The 25,807-nt window shown below is 39.2% G+C and overlaps 1 protein-coding gene and 1 long non-coding RNA gene across 15 annotated transcripts in view; one reads left to right on the top strand and one right to left on the bottom strand.

Annotated features, from left to right (window-relative positions):
* Positions 1-25,807, top strand: part of DLG2 (discs large MAGUK scaffold protein 2) — a 2,228,225-nt gene that overhangs the window by 1,944,104 nt on the left and 258,314 nt on the right. For 2 of the 14 annotated variants that reach the window (XM_077964107.1, XM_077964106.1), the window contains exon 1: positions 14,500-15,072. The exons of the other annotated variants lie outside the window; for them this stretch is intronic. In XM_077964107.1, the coding sequence (XP_077820233.1) occupies positions 15,036-15,072 (37 nt within the window). In that variant the 5' untranslated portion in view covers positions 14,500-15,035. Of the gene's footprint in view, positions 1-14,499; positions 15,073-25,807 lie in introns of those variants that run through there. 14 annotated transcript variants of the gene reach the window in all.
* LOC106993429 (uncharacterized) overlaps positions 14,539-25,807 on the bottom strand; it is an 88,377-nt gene continuing 77,108 nt past the window's right edge. The window contains exons 11-12 of the long non-coding RNA XR_013404240.1: positions 18,978-19,132; positions 14,539-14,737 (exon numbers count right to left, since the gene is read on the bottom strand). This is a non-coding gene — a long non-coding RNA (uncharacterized LOC106993429). The remainder of the gene's footprint in view (positions 14,738-18,977; positions 19,133-25,807) is intronic.

Below are 25,807 nucleotides of genomic sequence, written 5' to 3'. Positions count from 1 at the left end.
TTCCCTTTTTTGCATGAAACTGATGGATAGACAGCTTAAGTATCATGGCCAAGACAGTCACACTAGCAACTGGAAAAAGTGGGATTCAAATCCAGGCCAACTGCATCCAGAGCCTTTGGTCTTTACCACAGTGATTAACTGCCAACTTGTAATATATGTATACTTACTGTGTTTCCAGAGTCTTTTCATATACTGGTTTACTCATTCTTTACAACTCTGCAATGTACCCAAAGCAGACATGACAGTCCTACCCTTACAGATGAGAAAATTGATGCTCTGACAGATATGGTGGCATGGCCAAGCAGAAAACTCTGATTCTAGGGACTATTGGGGGAACCAACCCTCAATATTTCAACATAGGTTCTTTCTATTTTCCCTAAGTGTCAGCCAGACTGAAAAATAAAGAGAAATAGTATGAATAGAGGAATTTTACAGCTGTGCCTCTGGGGGTGACATCACATATCAGTAGGACCGTGATGCCCGTCTGAGCCGCAAAACCAGCAAGTTTTTATTAAGGACTTTAAAAGGGGAGGGAGTGTACAAACAGGGAATAGGTCACAAAGATCACATGCTTCAAAGGGCAATAAAGATCACAAGGCAAAGGCAAAATTAGAATTACTGATGAGGGTCTATGTCCCGCTGTGTACATATTGTCTTGATAAATATCTTAACAGAAAACACAGTTTAAGAGCAGAGAACCAGTCTGACGAAAATTTACTGGGCTAGAATTTCCCAATCCTAGTAAGCCTGAGAGTACTGCAGGAGACCAGGGCGTATCTCAGTCCTTATCTCAACCACATAAGACAGACACTCCCAGAGCGGCCATTTATAGACCTCCCCCTGAGGAATGTATTCCTTCCCCAGAGTATTCCTTGCTGGGAAAAGAATTCAGTGATATCTCTCTTACTTGCATGTCCGTTTATAGGCTCTCTGCAAGAAGAAAATGTGACTCTATTCTGCCCAACCCCGCAGGCAGTCACACCTTATTTATCTTCCCTTGTTCCCTGAAAATCGCTGTTATTCTGTTCTTTTTCAAGGTGCACTGATTTCATATTGTTCAAACACACATGTTTTACAATCAATTTGTACAGTAGTGGTCCTGAGGTGATATACATTCTCAGCTTACGAAGATAACAGGATTAAGAGATTAAAGTAAAGACAGGCATAAGAAATAATAAGAGTGTTATTAGGGAAGTGATAAATGTCTATGAAATCTTCACAATTTATGTTCAGAGATTACAGTAAAGACAGGCATAAGAAATTATAAAAGTATTAATTTTGGGAACTGATGAATGTCCATGAAATTTTCACAATTTATGTTCTTCTGCCGTGGTTCCAACCAGTCCTTCCGTTTGGGGTCCCTGACTTCCCACAACAAGGGACCAAAAGAAAAAATACTATATTAAAGACTAGTCATCTTCTAAATTGAGATTGCATAAATGTCATGTGACCAGAAACCATGAGCATTGACTCTTGCCTCTAGACTATAAATTCCATGAGGGTATTTGCCACTAGACTATAAATTCCATTCATTGTGTGTCTTTATTAATTATTGTATCACCTAGAACAATACCTTATATGAAAAAAGTAGTCAATAAAATTATTGAATGTTAAATGAATGGATCAAAATATGGTTTGGAATGACAAGATCAAAGCAGTACTGATGCTGAGTGGAAGAATCTTTTATTCTTAATCACAAGTTTAACTGTTAATGTGTTTATTGTTTCTTTTCTTTTCTTTTTTTCTTTTCTTTTTTTTTTTTTTGAGACAGAGTCTTGCTCTGTTGCCCAGGCTGGAGTGCAGTGGTGCAATCTCGGCTCACTCCAAGCTCCACCTCCTGGGTTCATGCCATTGTCCTGCCTTAGCCCCCCAAGTAGCTGGGACTACAGGTGGCTGCCACCACGCCTAACTAATTTTTTTATTTTTAGTAGAGATGGGGTTTCACCGTGTTAGCCAGGATGGTCTTGATCTCCTGACCTTATTATCTGCCCTCCTCGGCCTCCCAAAGTGCTGGGATTACAGGCATGAGCCACCACACCCAGTCTATTTATTGTTTCTTAATCATTCATTTAACAATTATCTAGAGTTAGCTATGGACCAAGCATATAGTTCTATTTGCTATCCTTTTCCAATCTGTATTTATAATACCATGGACTTTGATATGCCTTGCCACTGAATATATTTGAGATATGTTTTAAGTAGAAACATGTCTTTTAGATTCAGGAGAAAAGGAGAAAAAAGTATAGCTCCAAGAGAGCATGAAAATTTATGCCATTAATTAAAGCATAATTTTAAAAAATGGAACCAATCAATATGAAAGTTTATTTTTCAACATACTTTCTTATCTTTTTTTGTTTGATTAATTGCTTTTCTCCTGCACTCACTCTTTCTTTTGAGAATGTTTGTTTTCAGTAGGACATTGTGAGAATGTAGTGAAAAAGTAATTCTAAAAATAATTTGTCTGATAAAAGAGTTGTAAAACTGGAACTTTATTCCAGTTCCACACCTAAAATCTGGGAGGTAAATAATATTTTCCAACATCACTGTAGCATCTGTCTTCTAAACCCTTTTGTTCTAAGTCCCATTCCAAAGAGGCACAGCTTCCATGGTATGATTTATTTGCTTTTATCCAAACAGATGTCATTTTTTGGGCTCTACAGTGTGGCTTATGGCTTAATTACAAAATGAGATTTTGTATATATAGTTTATTTCACCTAATAAAATGATGCTTGTAGATGAAATATTTTGCTTTTCAGATTGTGTAGATATCTTGGAATTGTACCACCCACAGTGTCCCAAATTCTGTCATGCACAGATGCTCAGTAAATTGAACATTACCATCTATAGATAAGTAATTAGCCAGCATCAGGTTTCATTGGAATCACTTTGCTGCACTCTGATTCACCCTTAAATTATTGTCTTCACTGTACATTGTGAGCTAATCAAAGCTGTTCTTCAAGTTTGGATGCTTTTTTTTTCTTCTTCTTCTTCTTCTTTAGGGATATACTCTAGAGAAGAAACAGGCACTTTAGAGAGCAACTACATTTTCAAAAATAGATGAAATTAAAACAGAACAACAAATCATAAACACAGTTGATTTCTGTTGCTAGGATGTTTTGGCCTCTGTTTTATTTATTAACCAGTGCTGTCAGCAGAGAAAAATAGGACCTTTGAGATAACCATTGTAAACAATAAAGCCAAATATCTGTCAAATAAATAGCCAATCTTGCCAAGAAAAGACATTGCAAAATCTCTGTATCTTTCTCTCTTTTTTTGTACCTAAAAAATGCCTTTCAGAACAGGTGCATAAAGTTGCCCTAACTTGGTCAGGCCATCTGGCTAATTAGTATGTATGTTGAGTTCTAGTAATAATAATATTAAAAGCAAACACTTGTGTAATACCTTTTCTCCTATGAGGACACTGAGAGACAGAGAAGCTAAGTAATCTAATCTGCCCAGGGACACATGATCAATCAGTTTAAGACTTGGGTCTTGAACCTGGGTGGTTTGGCTCAAGTCTTAACAAATATACTATCATGCTCCTCATGTGAAAAGCAAAACTTCAGAGTGGCATAGGCAGGAGTAATTAAAATAAAATGAGTTAGGTTGAACTATATGAAAAATGTCAATATTTGACGGTTTTTGACCTAACAGATCTGTAGTTTTATATCGTGCAATCTAATCGCAACTAAAGCAACTAAGCACACATTTATGAGGCCTCTGCTCTGGGTCAGGCCCTGTTTTCTGGATGTTGCTGGAGTTAGTATGATTTGGTGGTGGAGAGTGAATCTGGAGACTGGAATTTTCCAAGTGCCATTGCTAATTTTGATTAGTCAGTTCATTTCCCTGGACCTGTCTTTTCATCTGTTAAATAAACAGATCTCAAACTTTTCAGACTGCAGTTCACTTAGAAAGGGTAAACCATCTTATATCTCATTCATTCCAATCATTCTCAGTTTCCAGTGGCAAGCAAAACCACTGGTTAGAAAGAATGTGACTATAAAAGCAAAATGTAGGTGTGAGAAGAATTATATTTGCATATGCTTTTGCAATAGGAATACAGATGATTTATCTTTCAGTGTCCATACGTCTTAAAGCCTGATTATTACAAAATATTAGGCCAAAATATAGTCAGAGTGCAAATTATGTGTCATTAAGAGTTAACAAAGTTATTCACAACAAATAGAAGGGATAATGGTAAACCTAAATTAAATTTATAATTAAACGTAGGAATAGTAGGATTTAACACCTATGACAAATTAAAGAAAACACTGAGGATACAGTGGCTTTTTAAAAAGCATCTTGCCCCCAAACTGGGAGAATTCTACCTCTCTGCCTGTGCAGTAGAAGCTGTGTGACTTAGCCTTCCTGGTATAATACCAAATCAAATCCCTAATCAATTCTAGTAAAACACTAATTTAAATACCAAATCAATAATCCTTAACAATTCACTCAGTGCTGGTTACATTTTAAAATACATAGCTATGAAATTACAAGTGATTTACCTTAAAAAGCCAAAGAAAAACTTATGTGGCATGATTTTGATGCCCTCATCTTCCATCCTCACCCTCTCTAATCGGCCAATATTAATATCAAACATTAAAAAATTATATTTATTTTAAAACACAGAACACACATACACAAAGCCACCACTTATGTCAATGCAGTTTGAGCCCTACACAAAGGTGACAAGACAAACAGGTGAGTAGAGGCTAATACCTAAGGGGTGCCTTGTATGTGTGTGGTATATGACAAATATGTATAAAATATTAATGTATATATAATGATACGTAGGCATACATAATTAAACAACTGACATAAATGTTTTATGAAACAATACTCTTACTGTGTGCGTTATCCTCTGAAGTTTCTGGGGTTTTTTGTTTTTTTGTTTTTTTGTTTTTTTGAGACGGAGTCTCCCTCTGTTGCCCAGGCTAGAGTACAGTGTCTTGGTTCACTGCAAACTCCGCCTCCCGGGTTCATGTCATTCTCCTGCCTCAGTCTCCCGAGTAACTGGGACTACAGGCACCCACCACCACACCCAGCTAATTTTTTGTATTTTTAGTAGAGATGGGGTTTCACCATGTTAGCCAGGATGGTCTCGATCTCCTGACCTCATGATCTGCCCACCTTGGCCTCCCAACGTGCTGGGATTACAGGCGTGAGCCACCGTGCCCGGCCTCTATTTTATTTTTTAAAGAAAACTATGGGCTGGGTACAGTGGCTCATGCCTGTAATCCTGGCACTTTGGGAGGCCAAGGCGGGAAGATCACATGAGGTCATGAGTTCAAGACAAGCCTAGCCAACATGGTGAAACCCCATCTCTACCAAAATATAAAAAATAGCCTGGCATTGTAGCCTGTGCCTGTAATCCCAGCTACTAGGGAGGCTGAGGAACAAGAATCGCTTGAACCTGTGAGGCAGAGGTTGCGGGGAGCCAAGATAGTGCCGCTGCACTCCAGCCTGGGTGACAGAGCAAGACTCCATCTGAAAGAAAGCAAGAAAGGGAAGGAAGGAAGGAAGGAAGGAAGGAAGGAAGGAAGGAAGGAAGGAAGGAAGGAAGGAAGGAAGGAAGGAAGGAAGGAAGGAAGGAAGGGAAGGAGGGAGGGAGGGAGGGAGGGAGGGAAGGAAGGAGGGAGGGAGGGAAATTAGTGATCATAAATTGATTTGATTTCACATTTCACTTATACTTTTGAAGAATGTTACTCAGATATGCCAGGTATGTTCACTTTGACCTCTATGAATAATGTTGGCAACAAATGATTGGGTAAAGAAAATGTGATATATAGAGAGAGATGTAGATATCTCTGTCTATAGATAGATATAAATATAGAATATTATTTAGCCATAAAAAATGAAATCATGTCTTTTGCAACAATGTGGTTGGAACTGGAAGCCATTGTGTTAAGTGAAATAACTTAGAAAGTCAACTACCACATGTTCTCACTGATAAGCAGGAGCTAAATAATGTGTGCATGTGGACATAGAGAGTGGAATAGTAGACACTGGAGACTTGGGAGGGTGGGAGAGGGATGAGGGATGAGAAATTACTTAATGGGTACAATATTCACTATTGGGTGATGGTTACACTAAAAGCCCAGACTTCTCCACTTCACAATATATCCATATAACAAACTGCACATGTATCCTCCTAAATCCATTTAAAGCAACAACAACAGAGAAACAAATGAGCAAAGGCACATTTGGAAATTTCTTAGATGAAGGGATTTGAAGTCGTTGGCTAGAACTGGGCATAGTTAGCCTGGGCTAGTTAGAGAGAAGTGATGATTGTAAAGAGGAGGAAGAAGCCAGAAGAGTAAGTCTCAGTCCTCCAATATGTGAGCAGCTACTGAAGTAACAAGACATTAGAGGGATTAAGCATTTCTTCTTATGGCTCGCAGGGATGGATTTTCACTCATGCAGCCACCTGAGCACTATTAAACACCAGCTACTTGCCAGCTTCTGTCTAGAAACTGAAAATTAAATACCAAATACATTAGTTAATCTTTATGCAAAGAAACCCTGCTTTTTCAGTGATATGATAGGTAAACATGCCTGATATGAGATACAATATTGAGAGATTTTGTTAAGTTCTAGTGAGTGGTTTTATTAGTGACTCACAGAGCTCCTTGTTTACCCGAGTTGCCATTTGAGTCAATTTCTTTTTTCTTTCTTTCTTTTTTTTTTTTTTTTTGGGGGGGGGGATGGAGTCTTCCTCCATTGCCCAGGCTGGAGTGCAGTGGCATGATCTCAGCTCACTGCAACCTCTGCCTCCCAGGTTCAAGCAATTCTCCTGCCTCAGCCTCCGGAGTAGCTGAGATTACAAGCACCCGCCACCATGCCCAGTAATTTTTGTATTTTTAGTAGAGATGGGGTTTCACCATGTTGGCCAGGCTTGTCTCAAACTCCTGACTTCAAGTGATCTGCCCGCCTCAGCCTCCAAAAGTTCTGGGATTACAGGCGTGAGCCATCACATCCAGCCATTGAGTCAATTTCTAAATACTTCTGAGTGTTCACTACTGTGCAGAAAGTGGTTCAGTTATGGAGAAGTAGATGTCCTCAGAAGGCGAGCTACGAGCTTTCTACCTCAGCGAAAATGTTTCCCAATGCATCCTTCCCCCTTTCCTCTCCCCAGCTGGAGCATGAAACTATGAAAGAGCTTCCATCTGAACTTCAAAGGAGCCATTTTAGAATTCTAGCTTTAGACATTTTTTCTTGAGAAAAATCATTAAGCTTTCCTTTTATTTTAGATTATTTAATTTGCAGGAAAGCACACATGATAATGAATACATAAATCTTCTCAAATACCCACAAAGCCTTCGTAATGAATTCTTGGTTTTATTCTCTTTGGGCTCTCACCAATTTCTTTTAAATTCCAAAATAAATCCATTAGAGGTTGTGATCCCCATCATTTCACTGCATGGAAAATTCACTGTTAAAGCTTGTTTAGGGTTATCTGTAAGTTTATTATCAATATGTTGAAGTTATACAAAGACATATTTTGGTTCCATATAAAACTAAATTTCTAAGCATAATAGCTGCCTTGGTAGGTATTAAGCTCCCCAACATGAGAGACATTTACAAATAGTTGAAGGTCGCCTGGCATCTGGCTGGAGTAAGGGGAGAATGTTACCCAAAATTACCCTTTAGCACCCTACCAACTGTGAGATTGTATGTTTTAATTAAATAATTAATTTAATTATTTCCCCAACCCACAACTGAGTTTTTCCCCTAAAAGAGCTTCCTATACATGCTTTCTGGAATCACATCCAAAAACACAAAACGGCTTTCTCCTTAAATGAACATGTTTTTAACATACTAATTAGATCAAAATTAATCAGTAAGTACATTTCAGTCAGTCTTTTCTGACAATATAGCCATGGCTCAGCAAAATCAAATTATTAGTAATAATGATTATGAATAATACCAAATAATAACAAAGCACTAATAACATTGACAGTTGTTCCTAAGTTGCTAACATTTATTTAAATGAGTATTGTGTGGCAAATGCTGTACTACGTGCTTTAAAGGCACTAATTTAATGATAACCCTTTCTGGTGGTATAGCATTTCTTCTCCTTTAACAGATAAGAAAACTGAGGCAGGCAGCCGGAATGGCAATTATCAAAAAGTCAAGAAACCATAGATGCTGGCAAGGCTGTGGAGAAATAGGAATGCTTTTACACTGTTGGTAGGAATGTCAATTAGTTCAACCATTGTGGAAGACAGTGTGGTGACTTCTCAAGGATCTAGAACCAGAAATATCATTTGACCCAGCAATCCCATTACTGGGTATATACCCAAAGGAATGTAAATTATTCTGCTGTAAAGACATAAGCACACATGTGTTTACTGCATCACTATTTCCAATAGCAAAGACATGGGACCAACCCAAATGCCTATCGATGATAGACTGGATAAAGAAAATATAGTACATACACACCATGGAATATTATGCACCCATAAAAAATGAATGAAATCATGTCCTTTACAGGGACATGGATGAAGCTGGAAGCCACCATCCTCAGCAAATTAAAATTAAACACCACATGTTCTCACTCATAAGTGGAACCTGAACAACGAGAACACAGGGGCACAGGAAGGGGAACAAGACACACCAGGGCCAGTCAGGGGTTGGGGGAAGAGGGGAGGGAGAGCATTAGGGCAAATAGCTAATGCATGAGGGGCTTAAAACCTAGATGATGGGTTGCTAGGTACAGCAAAACAACATGGCACATGTATACCTATGTAACACACCTTCACATTCTGCACTTGTATCTCTGAACTTAAAAAAGAAAAAAGAAAGAGAACTGAGGTAGGGAAATTACATAACGCAGAGGACCACTTGGAAGTGGCAGAACCAGGACTTAAGGCCGATGCGTATACTAACTCAAAGAATATACTTATAACCACTAGCCTAGATATAAAATGAGCTTTATTTAGATGTTTTTGACCCTTGCTAATTTCTGTTTCATCATCTAAAATTTGGGACCTAATAAGGCCCCCTTATTGAAAATAATCATGCTGTGAAAGGAAGAATGACCCCTATAGGTTCTTAGTTGGAACAGACCCCTGGTTTCATATGCACATGGGAGACGACCAGGGAATGAGTAATTCTCAGAGAAGTGGCTTTGAATTTCAGCTTATGTAACATCTTCAACAAGAAACAGCAAATTTTTAGAGAAATGACAAGATGAAGGAAAAGGACTTTGAGTCTCTTCAGGCACAGTGAGCAATTTGTAGGAAGGCAAATAAATGGCAGATAAAGGGTAGTTAGTAAAGCTTGTTAATGTAGATTCTCCTGGTACCATCACCAGGCTGATGAGGGTCCAAAGTTGCATTCAGTGGTTAACCTTTGTTCTCCCTGGTAGAAAAGCAGGGATGGGGGGAGGATACCGTTTTCCTTGTAAATCTATGTGCTGCTTTTAGGAAAATGGAGGGCAGAGAGTTTTCCCACATCTGCTTCCTCTTGATTATCTTTAGTTCAGTAATTCTTTGTATTTTGGGGAGGCATATTCTGGTCTCCCACAATCATATACATCATAGCTTAAGTATCTGTTCTTAAAATTTGAAATATTGTATTATAAATTTTCAGCAATGGGAAATGTTTAAGTAATTTACAATGTATGTATTCTGTGAAATTTTAAGGAGTCATTAAAATGCTTCTGACAAAGAGGTATTAACAGGAAAATGCGTGCAATTACAGCAAATGAAACAGTAAAGTGCACATTTTTTTTGATGTAGTGTGACCTCAACATTGTAAAAAAAAAAAAACAAACAAAACAAAAAAAAAACCATAAAAAAACACCTAGAAGGAAATGACCAACATACAATGATTAACCCTGCGTAGTAATATCTATTTTGTTCTAATATCTTTTCTTTAAAAACCTCTTGTGTTTTTCCTTAGTGAACTCAAATTGTTTCTACAATTTAAAAAAAAAAAAAAGTTTGTTTTGTTTTGTTTTATTTTTGGTTCTATAAAGCGGTTTACTTTTCTGATACAAGTTACTTGGTTTCTGATCTGACATTATTGTGTATAAAGTATCATGCTCGCTCTTCTTAAACGAAGATATATTTTAATGGTAATATGTTCGTTTAGCAATAAATGAATCTGTATAGAAATGGGCAACTCAGATTCACTGTAAAACATTCAATTATTAAGATGCACAAAGACTGCCAATTCAACTTTGCCCAGACTGGAATCTAGTATCTAGAATCTCCACTGAATTGACTGCTGCCTTCATCAATTCACCAAATTGACTGCTGCAGAATTTCATCTGCAGCCCTATGTGAACTATGATCCTATATTTTTCATCTCACAGAGAATGGTGAAGACTGGTCCGGCTGGTTTGAAGCACTTAAGGCAAAGTGATGTGATTTATAGTCCATTTTGGCAGGTCCTCCACATGTGTACTATCTCCAGGCTCAGGGTTTAAGTGCCCAGCTGAGGAAGAGTAATTCCTGCATTAGTAGGCTTGATTAACCTGAGGAAGCTTGGAGTACTTCGTTTTCAGGAAGGCTCGGGCTGTCCCACACACAGATTGTATGGCTTGAAATATGCTTTTGAAAAACTCTACCTTTGTTTTTCATTCAGTAACTGTCACAAGTACCACAGGAAACTTCTGCCTAATAAGGTCCACTTCCCTTCCTTAGCTTTAGATTTGAATGAAAGATATCCAACCCACCATTAAATGTTGTATTTAGAGTCAGTCACAGAATAACTTATAATATTATCCTTAGTGGCAATGAATGTCCAAACATCAGAATTTAAACTTTCTAACTTTGCGTGTTAAGCAGTTCATAAATAAGAAATATATACTTTACAGACTTACACACATCTTTCCTGGGTGGAACTTTTTCTTACCTAGCATTGTCTAAAGTAATTTGTTAAGATATCTTCACAGTAGCATATCTTGGAAGTTACCTAGTGGAAGTAACAATGCTTATAATCATGCCTGCATTATAGAAGGAAGCAATAATAATAATAATAAACAGGGCAACAATATTCTACCAACCTTAATTTATTCCTCGGCAAGACAACTGTGTACCACTGTTTTGTAAACACTGGCATAAGCGCTGTTAAATCCCTGTTCAGTTGTAAGTTAAAGTGCAGGGACCAAACGGATTCCCAGGAACTGAACCTATTTCAAAGAGGAAGGCCCTGTGATTCAGGTCTAAGACAAGAGTGTTGCCAGCATGGCATTACTGAAAGCAGGGGAAAAATGACTCCTTGCCCCAGAACTGCTTAGATGTGTCCAGGGATTTGTGCAAAGTCCTTTCTGAGTTATTCAAACCAGGCCATCAGAAATGCTATGCTGGGTCATACCAGTGAAACCTTCAGCCAAGCAAGGATCCAAAACATTGCAGGTGGTGTGAGAAATGCTGGAATAAGAGGCATATAGGAGATGCTACAGGAATAGTGGGTTGGTCATTATCTCAGTCTGTGAGGTGTGGAAGGATTCCCAGAGGCAGCAGTGTTTGAGTGTGTTTTAGAAGAATGAATAAAGTGAGTGTACAACAAAGAAGAAAGAGCTGTCTGTACAAAGTCACCAAGTTTTCTAGGAAGAAGATGGTGAGAAGAGAGGCTGATAGGGAAGCAAAATTGTGAAGGTGTTATGTGCTTTACTAAAAACATGGGCTTTGCGCTCTAGTTGATGGGGAGTCAGCAATGGATTTGAACAGAGAAGAGAGAAGATCAGGTGAGCATTTTAGAAAGAGTCCTCTGACTGCTGGTGTGGCTAATGCACTAAGGGAACGTGACATAAGAGGGAAGGAACAAGTTTGGAGAGAGCAGCATTCATGACAGTGGCAGTGGCAACAGAGGCACATACAGAGTAGAGAGACATTTTGGAGGTAAAATTAATGGGATTTGGTGCTTAATTATATGTGGAGTTTTGAGGCTGAAGATTCTAGTTCATATCACTAGAATTGTGATACCACTAACCAAAGACTTTATGCCCTGTAAAATCCATGAATTTGACTGAACTTTCCAATCTATAGTATGACTTCAGCTGTGTAATAGTTCTGTGGTCTCTGAAATTTGAACTAAACTTTTAACTTTACAGAGAACTTCCTTTTGTTTGATCTCACTAAACATATAGTTTGACAGATGAAAAAGCCAAGTGAAAATGATTTGACTAAAATCACCAAAGTGGATTTGTCTGAGGTTGGACTAGAACCAACTCTCCATGTTCCCTAGTCATAAACTTTAAATCAAATAACAAATCTGATAGCTTTGCACTCCATCCACTCCACCCATTTTATATTTTACATGGAATATATTAGAATTGGAAAGACTTTTGAATAGAATAGGAAGCAGGGAGCTTTGGAAAAGTCACAAAGAAATCCTGGGAACTTTTGGGAAGGAAGAGATGGCCAGCAGAAGTCAAAGGGGAGCCAAATGATAGTGACTCTTCCAGGCTTTCCAGATGTCAATATTTGTATTACTCACAGTCCAAGGGCATCCTGTTGCACCTGATTCCACTGAGTTTTCCCTATAAACCTCTCCCCTATGCACCACATTAGCCTTGGGTGATGGGGAGTGGAAGGTGGAGAGGGACAAGCTGATAATGACTGTGAACAACAATCAACAATCACTGTAGCCTCCACATAGGACAGATCCTGGAACCCTGGGTCCCTCAAGTTTCCTGTCTGTTTAGGAGGTCCCTTATGACTTACTTAGCGGCATCACCCTCAAAATCTGTCCCTAGGCAATCTCAACCAGTGAATGAGTGGATTGTTGATCGTGTTGAATAAAATTATCTATGTAGACTATGTAGAGGCTATGAAAATAAGCTTGTTCAGTTTGAAAAATGATAGGAGCTGCTCTTATACTGTTAAAACAACACAGAATCTCAACTTCAGTGAGCAGAGGAACTGGAGGGTCCTGATCCCTGAAAACCAGAAGTTCTCTACTAGAAGTAGTAGAATCATTTTGCAATGGTGGGAGAATCATTTTCAATTATTTTTTATCCATGATGGTGGTTGGAAAGAGGTAAGACAGCTGTCTTAGATGCAACAGACATTTATGGGCAGGAAGAGAGTGTCCAGCTGAATGGGTCATTACTGTCTTTCTAGGAGCCAAAAGGGGCATGCTATCAGGATGCCTGCAGGGAAACAGAGACTCTTCATGATACTCCTCAATGCACTGTTTTTGTTTGTTTGTTTGTTTGTTTGTAGGCAGATCTGATGTCTCACAGGGTCTGCAATAACTGACTTGCCGTCAAGATTAGCTTCCACTTGTGGCTGACCTGTTTGACAATGGTCAATACCTGTGTTTAACAGAGAGATGGTCTACAGGTCTACAGTTGTGCAGCCCTTATCTTTTTGGGGGATTTGATTGAATACCTACCTTCCTGCCTGGCTCAGTGACTCATCTGATTTCCCATACCCCCTTGTCATTTAGTCCTATGATTGGCAGACTCAATAACCAATCATAAAATAAATGAGCAAAATACTGCTTTGAAAGAAAGTTCTTTTTAAAAAACTTTTCTCCTAATATTTTTGTGTGGGGAGGGAAGGAAATTCATATAGAAAAATACAATCTCAAGCCTGTAGGTGTGGTTTAAACAGACCTTGTTTAGTTTTATGATTTAACCTAAAACCCCGGAGACTTCCACAGCTTTCAATCCCATCAAGGAAGACCTTGTGTCAAGATTAGTTAGAAATGTTAGTGTTAACCCCATTTTATCCCTAAAAAACACTTTTAAAATGTTTTTAGTCTCCAGGCAATGAGCAGATCCAACCCTTCAGTGTTGTTTTCCTAGTGATCATTTGTTTCTGTTGAATATATTCACAACTGACTTTTAAAAAATAAAACAAAACATTTACACTTAGATGACTCTGCATCTCAGGTGAGTTTGATTGACTCCTATTTGAGTTTTTTTTTTTTTTCTCCCACAGGGTTTTTTAGCCTGTGCACTGCTCTTTAAGTGTTAAAAATGAAATAACAGGGAAAAAGGAGTGGGTGGTTACCATGGTGACCACCACAGCTGATTTGGGTAGCAGTAGATAGCGCTGGGAAATAGTGCCTTGTTAAACTGAACTGCAATGATAATCAATATTGAGAAGGAAAGTGAAAATGTCTGAGCTCCACTTAATCAAATGGCCAACCATTAAAACATAAATATCAGTATCTGTGCCTTGGCTTCAAATGCATATATAGTACAAATCAAAACAAAAGTCCTTAAGCGTACCTGGAAAATGGTTTTAGGAAGGAATCTAAATTGTCCTGATTTCCAAGTTTTAGCTATTCATCCTAAAATATTAAGAAAAGCTTTAACTAACAAAGTCTTGATGTTGGCATTAGAGGTTTTCCTGGTTCAAATTAAATGAAGACAAAGATTAACTTTTCAGATCGAGAGGACCTTATTTCTTGACTTGGTTTTGCCACGCAAAAAGGTGAAATTAGTGAAAGTCCGCCTCCATAAACCTTCCCTTTTTGAATTTTCTTCCCACCTAAGGGACGATTTAAGCAGGCATTTCCTGCCTAAGGGGAGCCAGCAGATTCCAGCCCGCAGCTGAAGAATTAACACAACGCTGTGAAAAACTTTGTTTACTCTCTTCTACATTTTAAAAGGAGATACCAGACTAACACTTCAGAGTTGGAATTTCAAACACCAGCAGCTAGCTGGGAGGTAGGATCGAATTTGGAGATAAGAATTCTTCCTGGCGTCCTTCAGCAGCCTCCCCAGGCAGGTTTTCACCTCCTCTACTTTTCCAGGACTAAGCCTTTTTAACTGAGAAGAGAGAGAAAAAGAGGTGAGCGAGATAGCCAACATCTGGAAAGTGATTGGTTACAGCGTTTAAAAGGAGAAAATAATCCCATCTTTTAAATTGGGCTTTTTGTGTTGCAAAGCATCTTAAACTAGCTCTGCCACTAACCTGGGAAGGTGGACCTACCTGCTTCACTCCTAACAGGCTTTGGCCACCACTCAAGAGCGTCAGGAGGTGTGTGCTGGCCGGGCGGAGTTTATACACGAAGCAGCTCAACCAGGAGGAGGGAACAGAGCTGAATTTGGGAAGCAGCTGCCTGCTATGCTGAAAACCCCTGGAAACTTGCTAAAGAGCTGTGGTGAGAATCATGCTGCTTTTCTCAGACCCGTTTCTCTTGGCAGACCATGTTGGGGAGGTGTGGCCAGTAAAATGAAAAGAGGGCAGCAGATTCTCCTCCCTTTCATTCCTAGAACAGCCTTTCCCTGCCATTTGTTAGTAACCTCTGCTTGCAGGCATTTTCTACAGTGGCTCTGTTTTCATGTCTGTTGCTATCTGTGTTCTGGGAGAACAACAATCAGTGAATTTTTCTCTTCCGTCACCTAAATGCAACCTCAAAATCACACTCTGAGTTTGATTTACCACCGGCCTCTTCAGTAAGACTATCTCATGTGAACTGCTAGACTCTTGATATTCTCTCTCTCTCTCTCTCTCTCTCTCTCTCACACACACACACACACACACACACACATACACACACACACGGAGAGAGAGATTGATTAAGGAATGTGAAATATTTGCCTTAGATTTAAATTGGTTCCAGCAATACCTGGATCCACATTGATTTCAGATTAGGTATTTAATGTATGGAAGTCCTGTTCAAATAGAAACCAGAGAGCCTGCTTCGGGAGAGCCTAGTTCTAATCCAGGGAGGCAGGCTTACGTGTGTGAAAGAACCAGACAGACTTGAATGTTGAATTCTGCTTTCACCAATCATAAACTGTACAACCTTGGGAAACCATTTTATTTTACACATTCAGTTTTCTTATCTGTGAAATGGGTATTACATTCTGGTGGTTGTTTAAACATTAGTAGTAGTATATGGAAAGCTAGACTGTAACATCCTCCAGGGGGCATAGTTACCTTATTTTGGGCCACATAGTTAAGTAACTAGAAAGGGTAATTTTTAACAATCATAGTTTCATAGTTAAGAATGTCAGCTCAGATTATTCTGCCTGAATTCAAATCCCAGCTCTCTCGTGGTTAGCTGAATAACATAAGCCTGTAAAATGAAAATGGTAGTAGTAACTATTTTATAATTTCTGAGGATCATGCTTCTTATTTTTATTTATGTATTTATTTTTTTGAGATGGGATCTCACTCTTTCACCCAGGCTGGAGTGTAGTGGCGTGGTCTTGGCTCACTGCAACCTCCGCCTCCCAGGTTCAAGTGATTCTCTCACCTCAGCCTCCTGAGTAACTGGGACTACGGGCATGTGCCACCATGCCTGGCTAATTTTTGTATTTTTTGGTAGAGACGGGGTTTCACCATGTATTTTTTGGTAGCGACTTCACAGGAGTCTCAAACTCCTGACCTCAGGTGATCTGCCTGCCTTGGCCTCCCAAAGTGCTGAGATTACAGGTGTGAGCCACCATGTCTGGCCCCCCAAGATAATGCTTCTTCTGTAAAACCCTCAGCATTGCACCCAGCACAAACTAATACTCAGTGTCGGCTATTGTTATTATGATGCAGGAATCTGACTGTGGAGCTAGGCAGTTGGCCTCCCTAGACTAAATTCACCTCATTTGTTGTTTTGTTGTTTTTAATTTAATATTTTATTTATTTTATTTATTTATTTTTTTTTGAGAGAGAGAGTTTCGCTCTGTTGCCCAGGCTGGAGTGCAGTGGTGCGATGTCAGCTCACTGCAACCTCCACTTCCTGGGTCCAAGCAATTCTTCTGCCTCAGCCTCCTGAGTACCTGGGATTACAGGTGCCCACCCCCATGCCCAGCTAATATTTGTATTTTAGTAGAGATGGGGTTTCACCATGTTGGCCAGGCTGGTCTCGAACTTCTAACCTCAAATGATCTGCCCTCCTTGGCCTCCCAAAGTGCTGGAATTGCAGGTGTGAGTCACCACACCTGGCCATTTTGTTGTTTTTTAAATGAGAAGTTGGACAAGATGAATCCTAAGGAAACTTCTGCCTCTTAATAGCTTTGTTCCTAATTGCATCTGCATGCATATAACATAGCCACACATCTTCCTTGGTAGGGGCCATAAATAAAATTTTTTTAAATGTTTTATGATGGAAAAATAGTGCAATATAATATGTATTCTGGACTTAAAAATCATTGCTGCTCATAAATCCAGATGTGTCATTTCATATGCTGCTATAACTGTATTTCCTTAAGAACATATATTGTCGCAGCCCCTGATGCTTCTTTGCATTTCTGTGACTTTAGGGACTAAGAGACTAGAATTCAAACATTTTGTACTGATTTTAAGAAAGTTTATTCACCTAAGTTGGCCGAGGGTGGCACTTGTTAGCATTTCAAGTTTCTGTATTATTTTTGAGAAGGAACTTGAACCTGTGTCTCTGCATTCTGTTGGCAATTAATATGTATCTGGCATTACAGCTGAGCAGTTGGCAGCCAGTTTAAAAACCAGCCCAGAGTCACTCCCCACCCTGCCTCTGGAGGTGAGGAGGTAAACTGGCTGGACTGGAGAGATTTGCATTTTCCTCAGACTTGGAACTCACCCCCATCAGTACTTCCTTTGCTACTTTCTCCATATCCCCTACCAAATTTACTTCCCACAACTCCTCTACAGCCTTTATGAGTGCCTTGAGATAGGCTGGCACCCTCATTAAACATAGAACAATCACAGATTTTTAGAAATAATTGTTGCTGTAAGACCACCATGAGGGTAGAGACCATGTCTTATGCTTGGCACTTAAAACAGGAAAATTCTTACTTTGCATGGTAGTGGGAGACCATAAGGATGAAACCATAATGATCTATGAGAAAAACTATGATTGACCCATAAACTTTCCAGTTTTTGGTCAAAATGTTACAAATTATCTTTTTGTTAGATATATAGGGAAATAAAAAATAGTAAAATAACATTTTCTTAGTATGCTGTTCTTTAAAATATTAGAAACAGTGAAAATTTAATTATTTTATTTCTTTGTAAAAAAAAGAGTAGTTTGAATAGTACTTGCCTTTTCTTCTTGTCAGTCGTATAACTTGTGATACAGAGCAAGTATTTTTTGTATGCCTTGGCAAATTGGCACACTTTTTTCTAATCATTCGGCAACCTTTTATCCTTTGCATTTTGTGTTTTGAAATACCTACAAGAGTTCTTTAATGTGAAGTTTTTGGCCAATATCATATTCTCTGGTACATTTTCATCCTTTATATCTTCTTCTTTATTTATGTTCATAAGTTTACCTTCACTAAGTTCCTCTGGCTTCATTTGTGGAATTTCTCAATGAGTGTTGAGGTCGACATTCCCATGGTCAGCTATATCTTCTATAATTCGTTGTCACATCTAAATTTCACTTACAGCATTATAACTTTTTATTTTATTGCTGTGCTTTCCTCATGGCTGACAAAGTCCCTCTTTGAATTATCCATTTTTGTAAAATGTCATATGGATTTATCACTGGAGAAAAGGAGGCAAAACAAGTATGCTTTACTGTGTGTGTGTTGTGAAGTGAATAGCAGGTACTCAGTGACCAGTCACTGACAGACCTTGAGAGAATTGACATGAGTCACTGATGATGATGCGCATGTGTTATTGTGTAGAGATTTGTGAATTGAAGAGCTAGTAACAAGTTTGTGCCTTATGCAATCACTCATAGTTAATATATTATAGTAGCTAAAGTTTGAATTTTGTTGTTGGGGGATTGGAACTACTCCATTAAATCATGATAATGAAAATTCATGCATGTTGGAACCACACAAATAAAAAATGTCTATAGTTACTCAATAGTAAGGATCTGTTAAATGAATTACTTAACTTGTACATTCACACTCATCTGGTTTGCAGTCTTATAGTGTCCTTATACGTGTCCTTATAACTTGGCCAACTGCTATCCCCCTTCTCTTCTGGCCTGTATAAGATGTCCAAAATAGCTGGTTAAAGCATGTCTGTTAAAATCTCACTTTGAACAAGTCATTAAATTCTGAGCCTCATATTTCATGTGCTAAAGGCCCAGTTTCTTTCTCATCAAAATTTTCCCTTCCTCACTACCCAGCTCCCCACCTCTGAAAACAATTAATCAGATTAGTTGATTCATCCACAGATACTCAAAGAGCTCTCAGGCTCCCAGGGTAGGTTGGTATCTTCTCTCGGTGAGAGGAATCAGCATGTGGCAGAGAAGTTCTCTCAAATGCTGCCTTCACAAGGGCTTTTCAGATCTGGTGAGTAGCAGGAGAGAGGGTTCTTCAGTTAGAGAACAGTCTTCCCTGGCCCTACTCTCACTGTTCTAAAATCTGGTAATTAAAAGAAGAAGAATAATAAAGTTAGGGAGGGCTGAAGAAGGAGTCAAAGATAATCCTAAACTTTACTTACTCTTTCATTTCAATGTGTTTATTTTCAAGACGGACTGTGAATTCTGGAGACATGTAAGTGTTTACAGTGTGGTGGTTACCAGCATTAGCTCTGTCAGATATGGGTTCAGGGAGGGATCATCACTTCTTAGCTCTGTGAGCTTTCCCAAGTGACTTTACATAGTCTTTACTGAGCCTATGAAGCTTTTAGAACCTCATTTCTCCATCTGTAGGTTATAATTATTATTTCCCTGGGCTTTTGAGAATCTTGAAAAAGGTAAAGAACACAATACACTCGGAGTACCTTTTGTAGTGGAAAACCTTGAGAAACAGAAATGATTTTAGCTTCTCAGGCATAACTTACATAACTTAAGTGAACTTTATTTATTTATTTATTTATTTATTTATTTATTTATTTATTTGAGACAGAGTCTCACTCTGTCACCCAGGCTGGAGTGCAGTGGCGTCATTTTGGCTCACTGCAACTCTGCCTCCTGAGTTCAAGCGATTCTTGTGTCTCAGCCTCCCAAGTAGCTGGAACTATAGGCACGAGCCACCATGCTCAGCTAATTTTTTGTATTTTTAGCAGAGACAGGGTTTTGCCATTTTGAACAGGTTGGTCTTGAGCTCCTGACCTCAGGTGATCCGCCCTCCTCAGCCTCCCAAAGTGCTGGGATTACAGGCATGAGCCACTGCACCCGGCTGAAACTCATTCTTTTTGCTAAGATTTTCTGGTTCACAGTATACAAGAGTTCTGGATGTGGAGATAGTGTGTAATATACAGATTCACCTTGATGGAAGTTATCCAGTCTGTTTGTCTGGATAACTTTTCGGGAACCAAGGCTAAGACTGGTGTTTTCCCCCTGTCTCCTTATTGACTGTCATTGATGATTAATAACCTGTATTATATTCTTTATAGAGTCAGTCCCTCAAATTCTTTTGGAACACCTCCTGCTATAGTTTTGATACTTTCCCCTGCCAAACTTCTTGTTGTAATTTGCTCCCACTGTTGGAGGTAGGGCCTAATGTGGGTGTTTGGGTCCCAGAGGCAGATCCCTCATGAATAGATTAATGCCCTCCCTGGCCGTCACTGAGTAAATTCCTACAGAGCTGGTTGCCAAAAAGGGCCTGGAACCTACTTCCGCCTTACCTCCTTTCTCACTGTTGGACTTCTGCACATTCCTGCTAACCTTCCCCTTTTGCCAGGAGTGGAAGCACCCTGAGGCCTTCACCAGAAGCAGGTGCTGGTGCCATGTTTCTTGTACAGCCTGCAGAATTGTTAGCCAAAATAATCTCTTTATAAAGTACCCAGCCTCAGAATTGTTTTTATTTTTATAACAGCACAGATGGACTAAGACATCTCCTTTGAGTGTGCTCAAAGATATGTTCAAAGCTCTCAAGATCAAAACACTCAAGTCACATAGTGGCAGGGCCCCTCTTCCATTTCTGCTAATAGTGATGTCTCCCCTGGAATAAGCAGCTTGCTTCATGGGCTTCTCAGTCCTCTAACACTGTATCCATTACAATGTGTCCCCACTGCCATATGCATACACCTATAGACTTTTCCAGAAAGACACAAAATAAGAGTCACTGTTATGCCTGACTGCTCTGTGGGCCATGGCTCTCAGTTCTGGATGTGCAGGGTATTTTTAAACTGTAGCTCCTCTCAGGGATTCTCACTCAGTAGGTCTGAAGTAGAGTTGAGGAACCTACATTAAAAAAAAATGTTTCCCAGGTGAGGAATGGACAGGGTTGAGAACTGCTGCTCTAGTGCCTACAGGTGCCAGAATCTGAAATCAAAACTAGTCCCATCTGCAGTTGTCTGGACAAGAATGTGACCTTCACTTGCCTGGTGACTGGACTGGGCTAGAAGATGCAAGCTGGCCTTACAGTATATTAGAACCCAGTTACTCCTCATTCTTTTTACCACAGGGCAACATTTTCTTCAATATTATCTTCTTAGAGAGTAATTCCACTCATCTTGACTTAACTTTTTATAATAGCTGCCTAATTGGGCTCCCCAACTTTACCTCCCTCTCAGCCTCTCAGTCCGTTTTCCACCCTGCCAATATACTTACCTCGCTAAAATAAGAAACCCATTGTCACTTCCTCGATCTTCCAGCCACCAAGAAGTGCCGCTGATTGTTTCTAGAACATGGGATATTTCTTTTTTTTCTTTCCTTTTTTTTTCCTTTTTTTGAGATGGAGTTTCGCTCTTATTGCCCAGGCTAGAATGCAGTGGCATGATCTCAGCTCACTGCAACCTCTACTTCCCAGGTTCAAGCAATTCTCCTGCCTCAGCCTCCCAAGTAGCTGGAATTACAGGTGCCCACCGCCATGCCTGGCTATTTTTATTTTTTTTTTATTTTATTTTTTTTGTTAGTAGAGATGGTGTTTCGCTATGTTGGCCAGGCCTGTCTCGAACTCCTGACCTCTGGTGATCCGCCCTTCTTAGCCTCCCAAAGTGCTGGGATTACAAGTGTGAGCTACCATGCCTGGCTAACATGGGATATTTTTAAACACCTGCATACACACTGCTTCCCTGCTGGAACACCCTTCTTTTCAATTCATAATAATTCGGAATATTATAATATTATTCTCATACATAACAAAACAGTTATTTATTTTAAAATGTAATGTTTGCTGGATCCTGTGCTAAGCGCTTTACATATATCTAACAAACTTTTTTTTTTTTTTTTTTTTTTTAAAAACAGAGTCTCACTTTGTCGCCCAGGCTGGTGTACAGTGGCACAATCTCGGCTCACTGCAAGCTCTGCCTCCCAGGTTCAAGTGATTCTCCTGCCTCAGCCTCCTGAGTAGCTGGAGCATCATGCCTGGCTAATTTTTGGTATTTTTGGTAGAGACAGGGTTTCACCATGTTGGCCAGGCTGGTCTTGAACTCCTGACCTCAGGTGATCCGCCTGTCTTGGCCTCCCAAAGTGCTGGGATTACAGGCGTGAGCCACTGCACCCGGCCTTAACAAATTCATAATGACCTTAGAAGCCTAGTTCTAAGACCTGCTCTGAGAAGCCGTCTCTACTCCCAATTGCCCACAGCAGAGAGAGTTCCCCTTCCTTGGTGCCCCTATAGAATTTAAACTATTGCATTTTAATTTACTGTTTATGATCAATCTGTTCTCCCAAAAGCATGTGCTGCACTCATCTTTGTCCCCCTGAGCATAATGGACGCCCCAGAGGGAGTGTGGAGCAGGTTTGAGGGTAAAGCCATCTTTACTCCCAAAGATAGACCTGAACAGGGATTGTTCCTTTACTATTGGGTCAGTAGCCCTGAATATCATTGTTTGTAAGTCATCTGGACACAGAAAAGATAAATCCCAAAGGCTCTGCCTTTAAACACAATAATGTAACCTAGCACCTGGCTCCTAAGGCATTTCAAACCACAGTCTGCAAGGCCACCTTTCTTTCTGTGTCAGCAGACGGTGCCTCCTAGCACACCGCCACATCATTGGGTTCACTCTGTTTCTTACCAGAGAGGGGCTGGCTAGCATTGCATCATCTATTTGTAGGATGTTTCACCAACAAAAGGCAGCCAAACAGGCCATTAGTTTTTCTCTGCTTTTTTCCTCCTGTGTGTTTACAGACAAACACTATAATCAACTGTCATGAAAGCTATAATCAATTAGCCTATGGGCTGTTTTTCTCCATGTAGACTAATTGAACTGTTTGTTTTTATTTTTGTTATCGCCTCTCTACTCATTTCCCAACTGTTACTACTGGACCATGTGACTAAGCCGCTACAAAACCTTCAGCTACTCCTCTTTTCTCTATTTGCCACTTTTAGGATGTGACAGTAATTCATTAATCTCCAGACAGATTTGCATCTGCATTAATATCTAGGAGTCCTTATTTATTTGAAAAATATTGTTAAATGGGTTCCCTACTGTTAAAATGAAAAGCAAACATTTAAGTCATCTAGATTAGATGAATTAAGATTTAAATTTAAAATTGCAGAGGGTTGCTTTTTAATTTGTATTGGTGGTCATTTTTTAGGGAGCTAAGTATGTGCAAATCATGTTCTCTGTACCTTCGAGGGAAAAATTAGGGACTTTTTCCTAGTTAGTGAGAGGTACACTGTACTTTCTTGAAAAGACAGGAGCTCTAATTTACTGAAGAAGTTTAAGTAGAGTATAACATTAGTACAATCAGGGGTGGGGAGGTGGAAGGTACTACAAAAGATTTAAGTACATTTTAAAGCTGAAGTTTCAGCAAATCACAAGAGAGGAATGCTTTCATCACAGTAGCCTAAGAGCATGATTGGTAGAGCATTTGTAAGAGCTGGGCAAAGTAACATTTTTTGCATGCCAACACAATTCCCGGTCCTAAGCTAAAAACAGAAAGAAAAATAAAATCTAGTCACTGCCTATAAGGAGCTTAAAGTCTAGTAAAAGAAAGACTTATAAAAAACCAAATACATTAAAGCATTGAAGATTATGTGAGAAAAGTCTGTATGATGGGCCAAAAGGAAAGAAGTAGAATCGAGAAAAAAAAAATCTCTTTTCCAAAACATTCTATTATGTGATCAAAAGGAAATCATCCCTTGACCTCTCGATCTTTGTGTTTCTTTCTGCAAAATGGGTATAATCTGTGATAGTGACCTAATACTTTTTGGGATACATTTTGAAGAGCATTTGGAGAGGACTTAAAACAGTTTGTATATCCCCAAGCATAGATAAATCCCCGTGTTAAAACACAGTGCATCTAAAGCAACACCATTGAGCTATAAATTTTTATCACTAGTTCTATAAAACTTACTAAGGGACCCTGAAGTTCTTGTAGAAATGAAAAACGAGCAACTGATGTTAATTCCACCAAACAAACAAAAAACACTGTGCTTCCCTGACCTTTGGAGATAGGACTTTCATGGAGTTTTAAATGTACTGAGCAGATCTTTATTGTGCACCTGCTATGTTATGTGCCAGGCATGGTGCTAGACATTGGAGGACAAATCAAACATGATCTCCATCCTCACAAAGCTTAGAATCTAGTTTGGGGGCAATCAAAATGCAATATAATCAATGTAATCAATACTATGGGGGTCTTATAGGCTCCTAGGTGAGGAATCCTTAACTCGGCCTAATGACATGAACAGAAAAGGCTTCCTGGAAGAAGAAATGTCAAAGCTGAGGTGTGAAATATTGAGAAGTCAGCCCTGAAGAGTGGAAAGGAGAAGGAACAGTAAGTAGAAAGGGTAGGACAGCGAGAGGGAGCTCTCAGCTTGTCCTAGGAAGTGAAAGTAGTTCAATAGGCAGGAGCTTAGATGAGTATCTGGTCGGGCCTGGATTGTTAGGGAGGGCCCCCGATCGGAGAAGGATCACGGAACAATCCTTATGCCCAGTTGGTGTTTGATGTTTAGTCTGAAGGTAGTAAAACCAGTTAAGTGATTTTAAGGAGGAAAGGGATAAGATCAATTTTGCCATTAGAAAAAAATCACATCTCTCTGCCGTGAACAAAGGACAGTCATTAAGAAGCCAAGGGTGGGGATCATTTGCCTCAGACCTGGAGATGTCAGGTATAGGCCTCAGCTGGCTGCTCTCTTGCCTCTTCAGTGTGGAAAACTCTACGATTATACTCATAGTCATTCCCAGGTTTTGAATGCAAGGAATCCCTTTTTAACTGAGAATAGTGGTACTTTCAGATTCTGTTGATAAAGATAATGGTGGACTATAGAATGATACATCAAATTAAATTAATTATTCACAGTGCATTCTATGTATATTTAATTTCTAGTAGGATATATATGGAGAAGATATTCTTGATTCAGCATATGGAATGTTTGGTGCCTGGTGGATTTGAGGATTCTTTCCCAGAACACCAATGATTCCTGTGAGTTTTTGATCCTCAGACTTGGTACCAGAGGGAAGGAGTTAAAATTATAGTTATCAGTTTCATGTCCTTGCAAAGGATCCTTTTTTTATGACTGCATATTATTCCATGGTATATATGTGCCACATTTTATTTATCCATTCTATCACTGATGGGCATTTGGGTTGGTCCCAAGACTTTGCTATTGTGAATAGTGCTGCAATAAACATACATGTGCATGTGTCTTTATAGTAGAACGATTTATAATCCTTTGGATATATACCCAGTAATGGGATTGCTGGGTCAAATGGAATTTCTTGTTCTAGATCCTTGAAAAATCGCCACACTGTCTTCCACAATGGTTGAACTAATTTACACTCCCAACATGACACATGTATACCTATGTAACAAACCTGCACATTGTGCATATGTGCCCCAGAATTTAAAGTATAATAATAATAAAACAAATTATATTATCCTCTCAAAGGGCTCCTGTAATGATAACTATTACTATGGAGCTTACTGTATCCAGCAGCTTTAGAAATGCTACTCATTTTTCAAATGAGGAAGCACATGTTAATGTTAGAGAGGTTAAGTAGCCTGGTATGGCTTCTCTGACTGACATTCCCTTCAGTATATCCTGAGATTCAAATGAATTGAATGTTTGAATTCCAGCTCTACTATTTATCTATGTGATCTTAGACAGATTACTTAATCTCTA

The sequence above is a fragment of the Macaca mulatta genome, chromosome 14 (assembly GCF_049350105.2).
Source record: "Macaca mulatta isolate MMU2019108-1 chromosome 14, T2T-MMU8v2.0, whole genome shotgun sequence".
Classification (NCBI taxonomy): domain Eukaryota; kingdom Metazoa; phylum Chordata; class Mammalia; order Primates; family Cercopithecidae; genus Macaca; species Macaca mulatta.
This window is presented reverse-complemented; position numbering and strand designations above follow the sequence as displayed.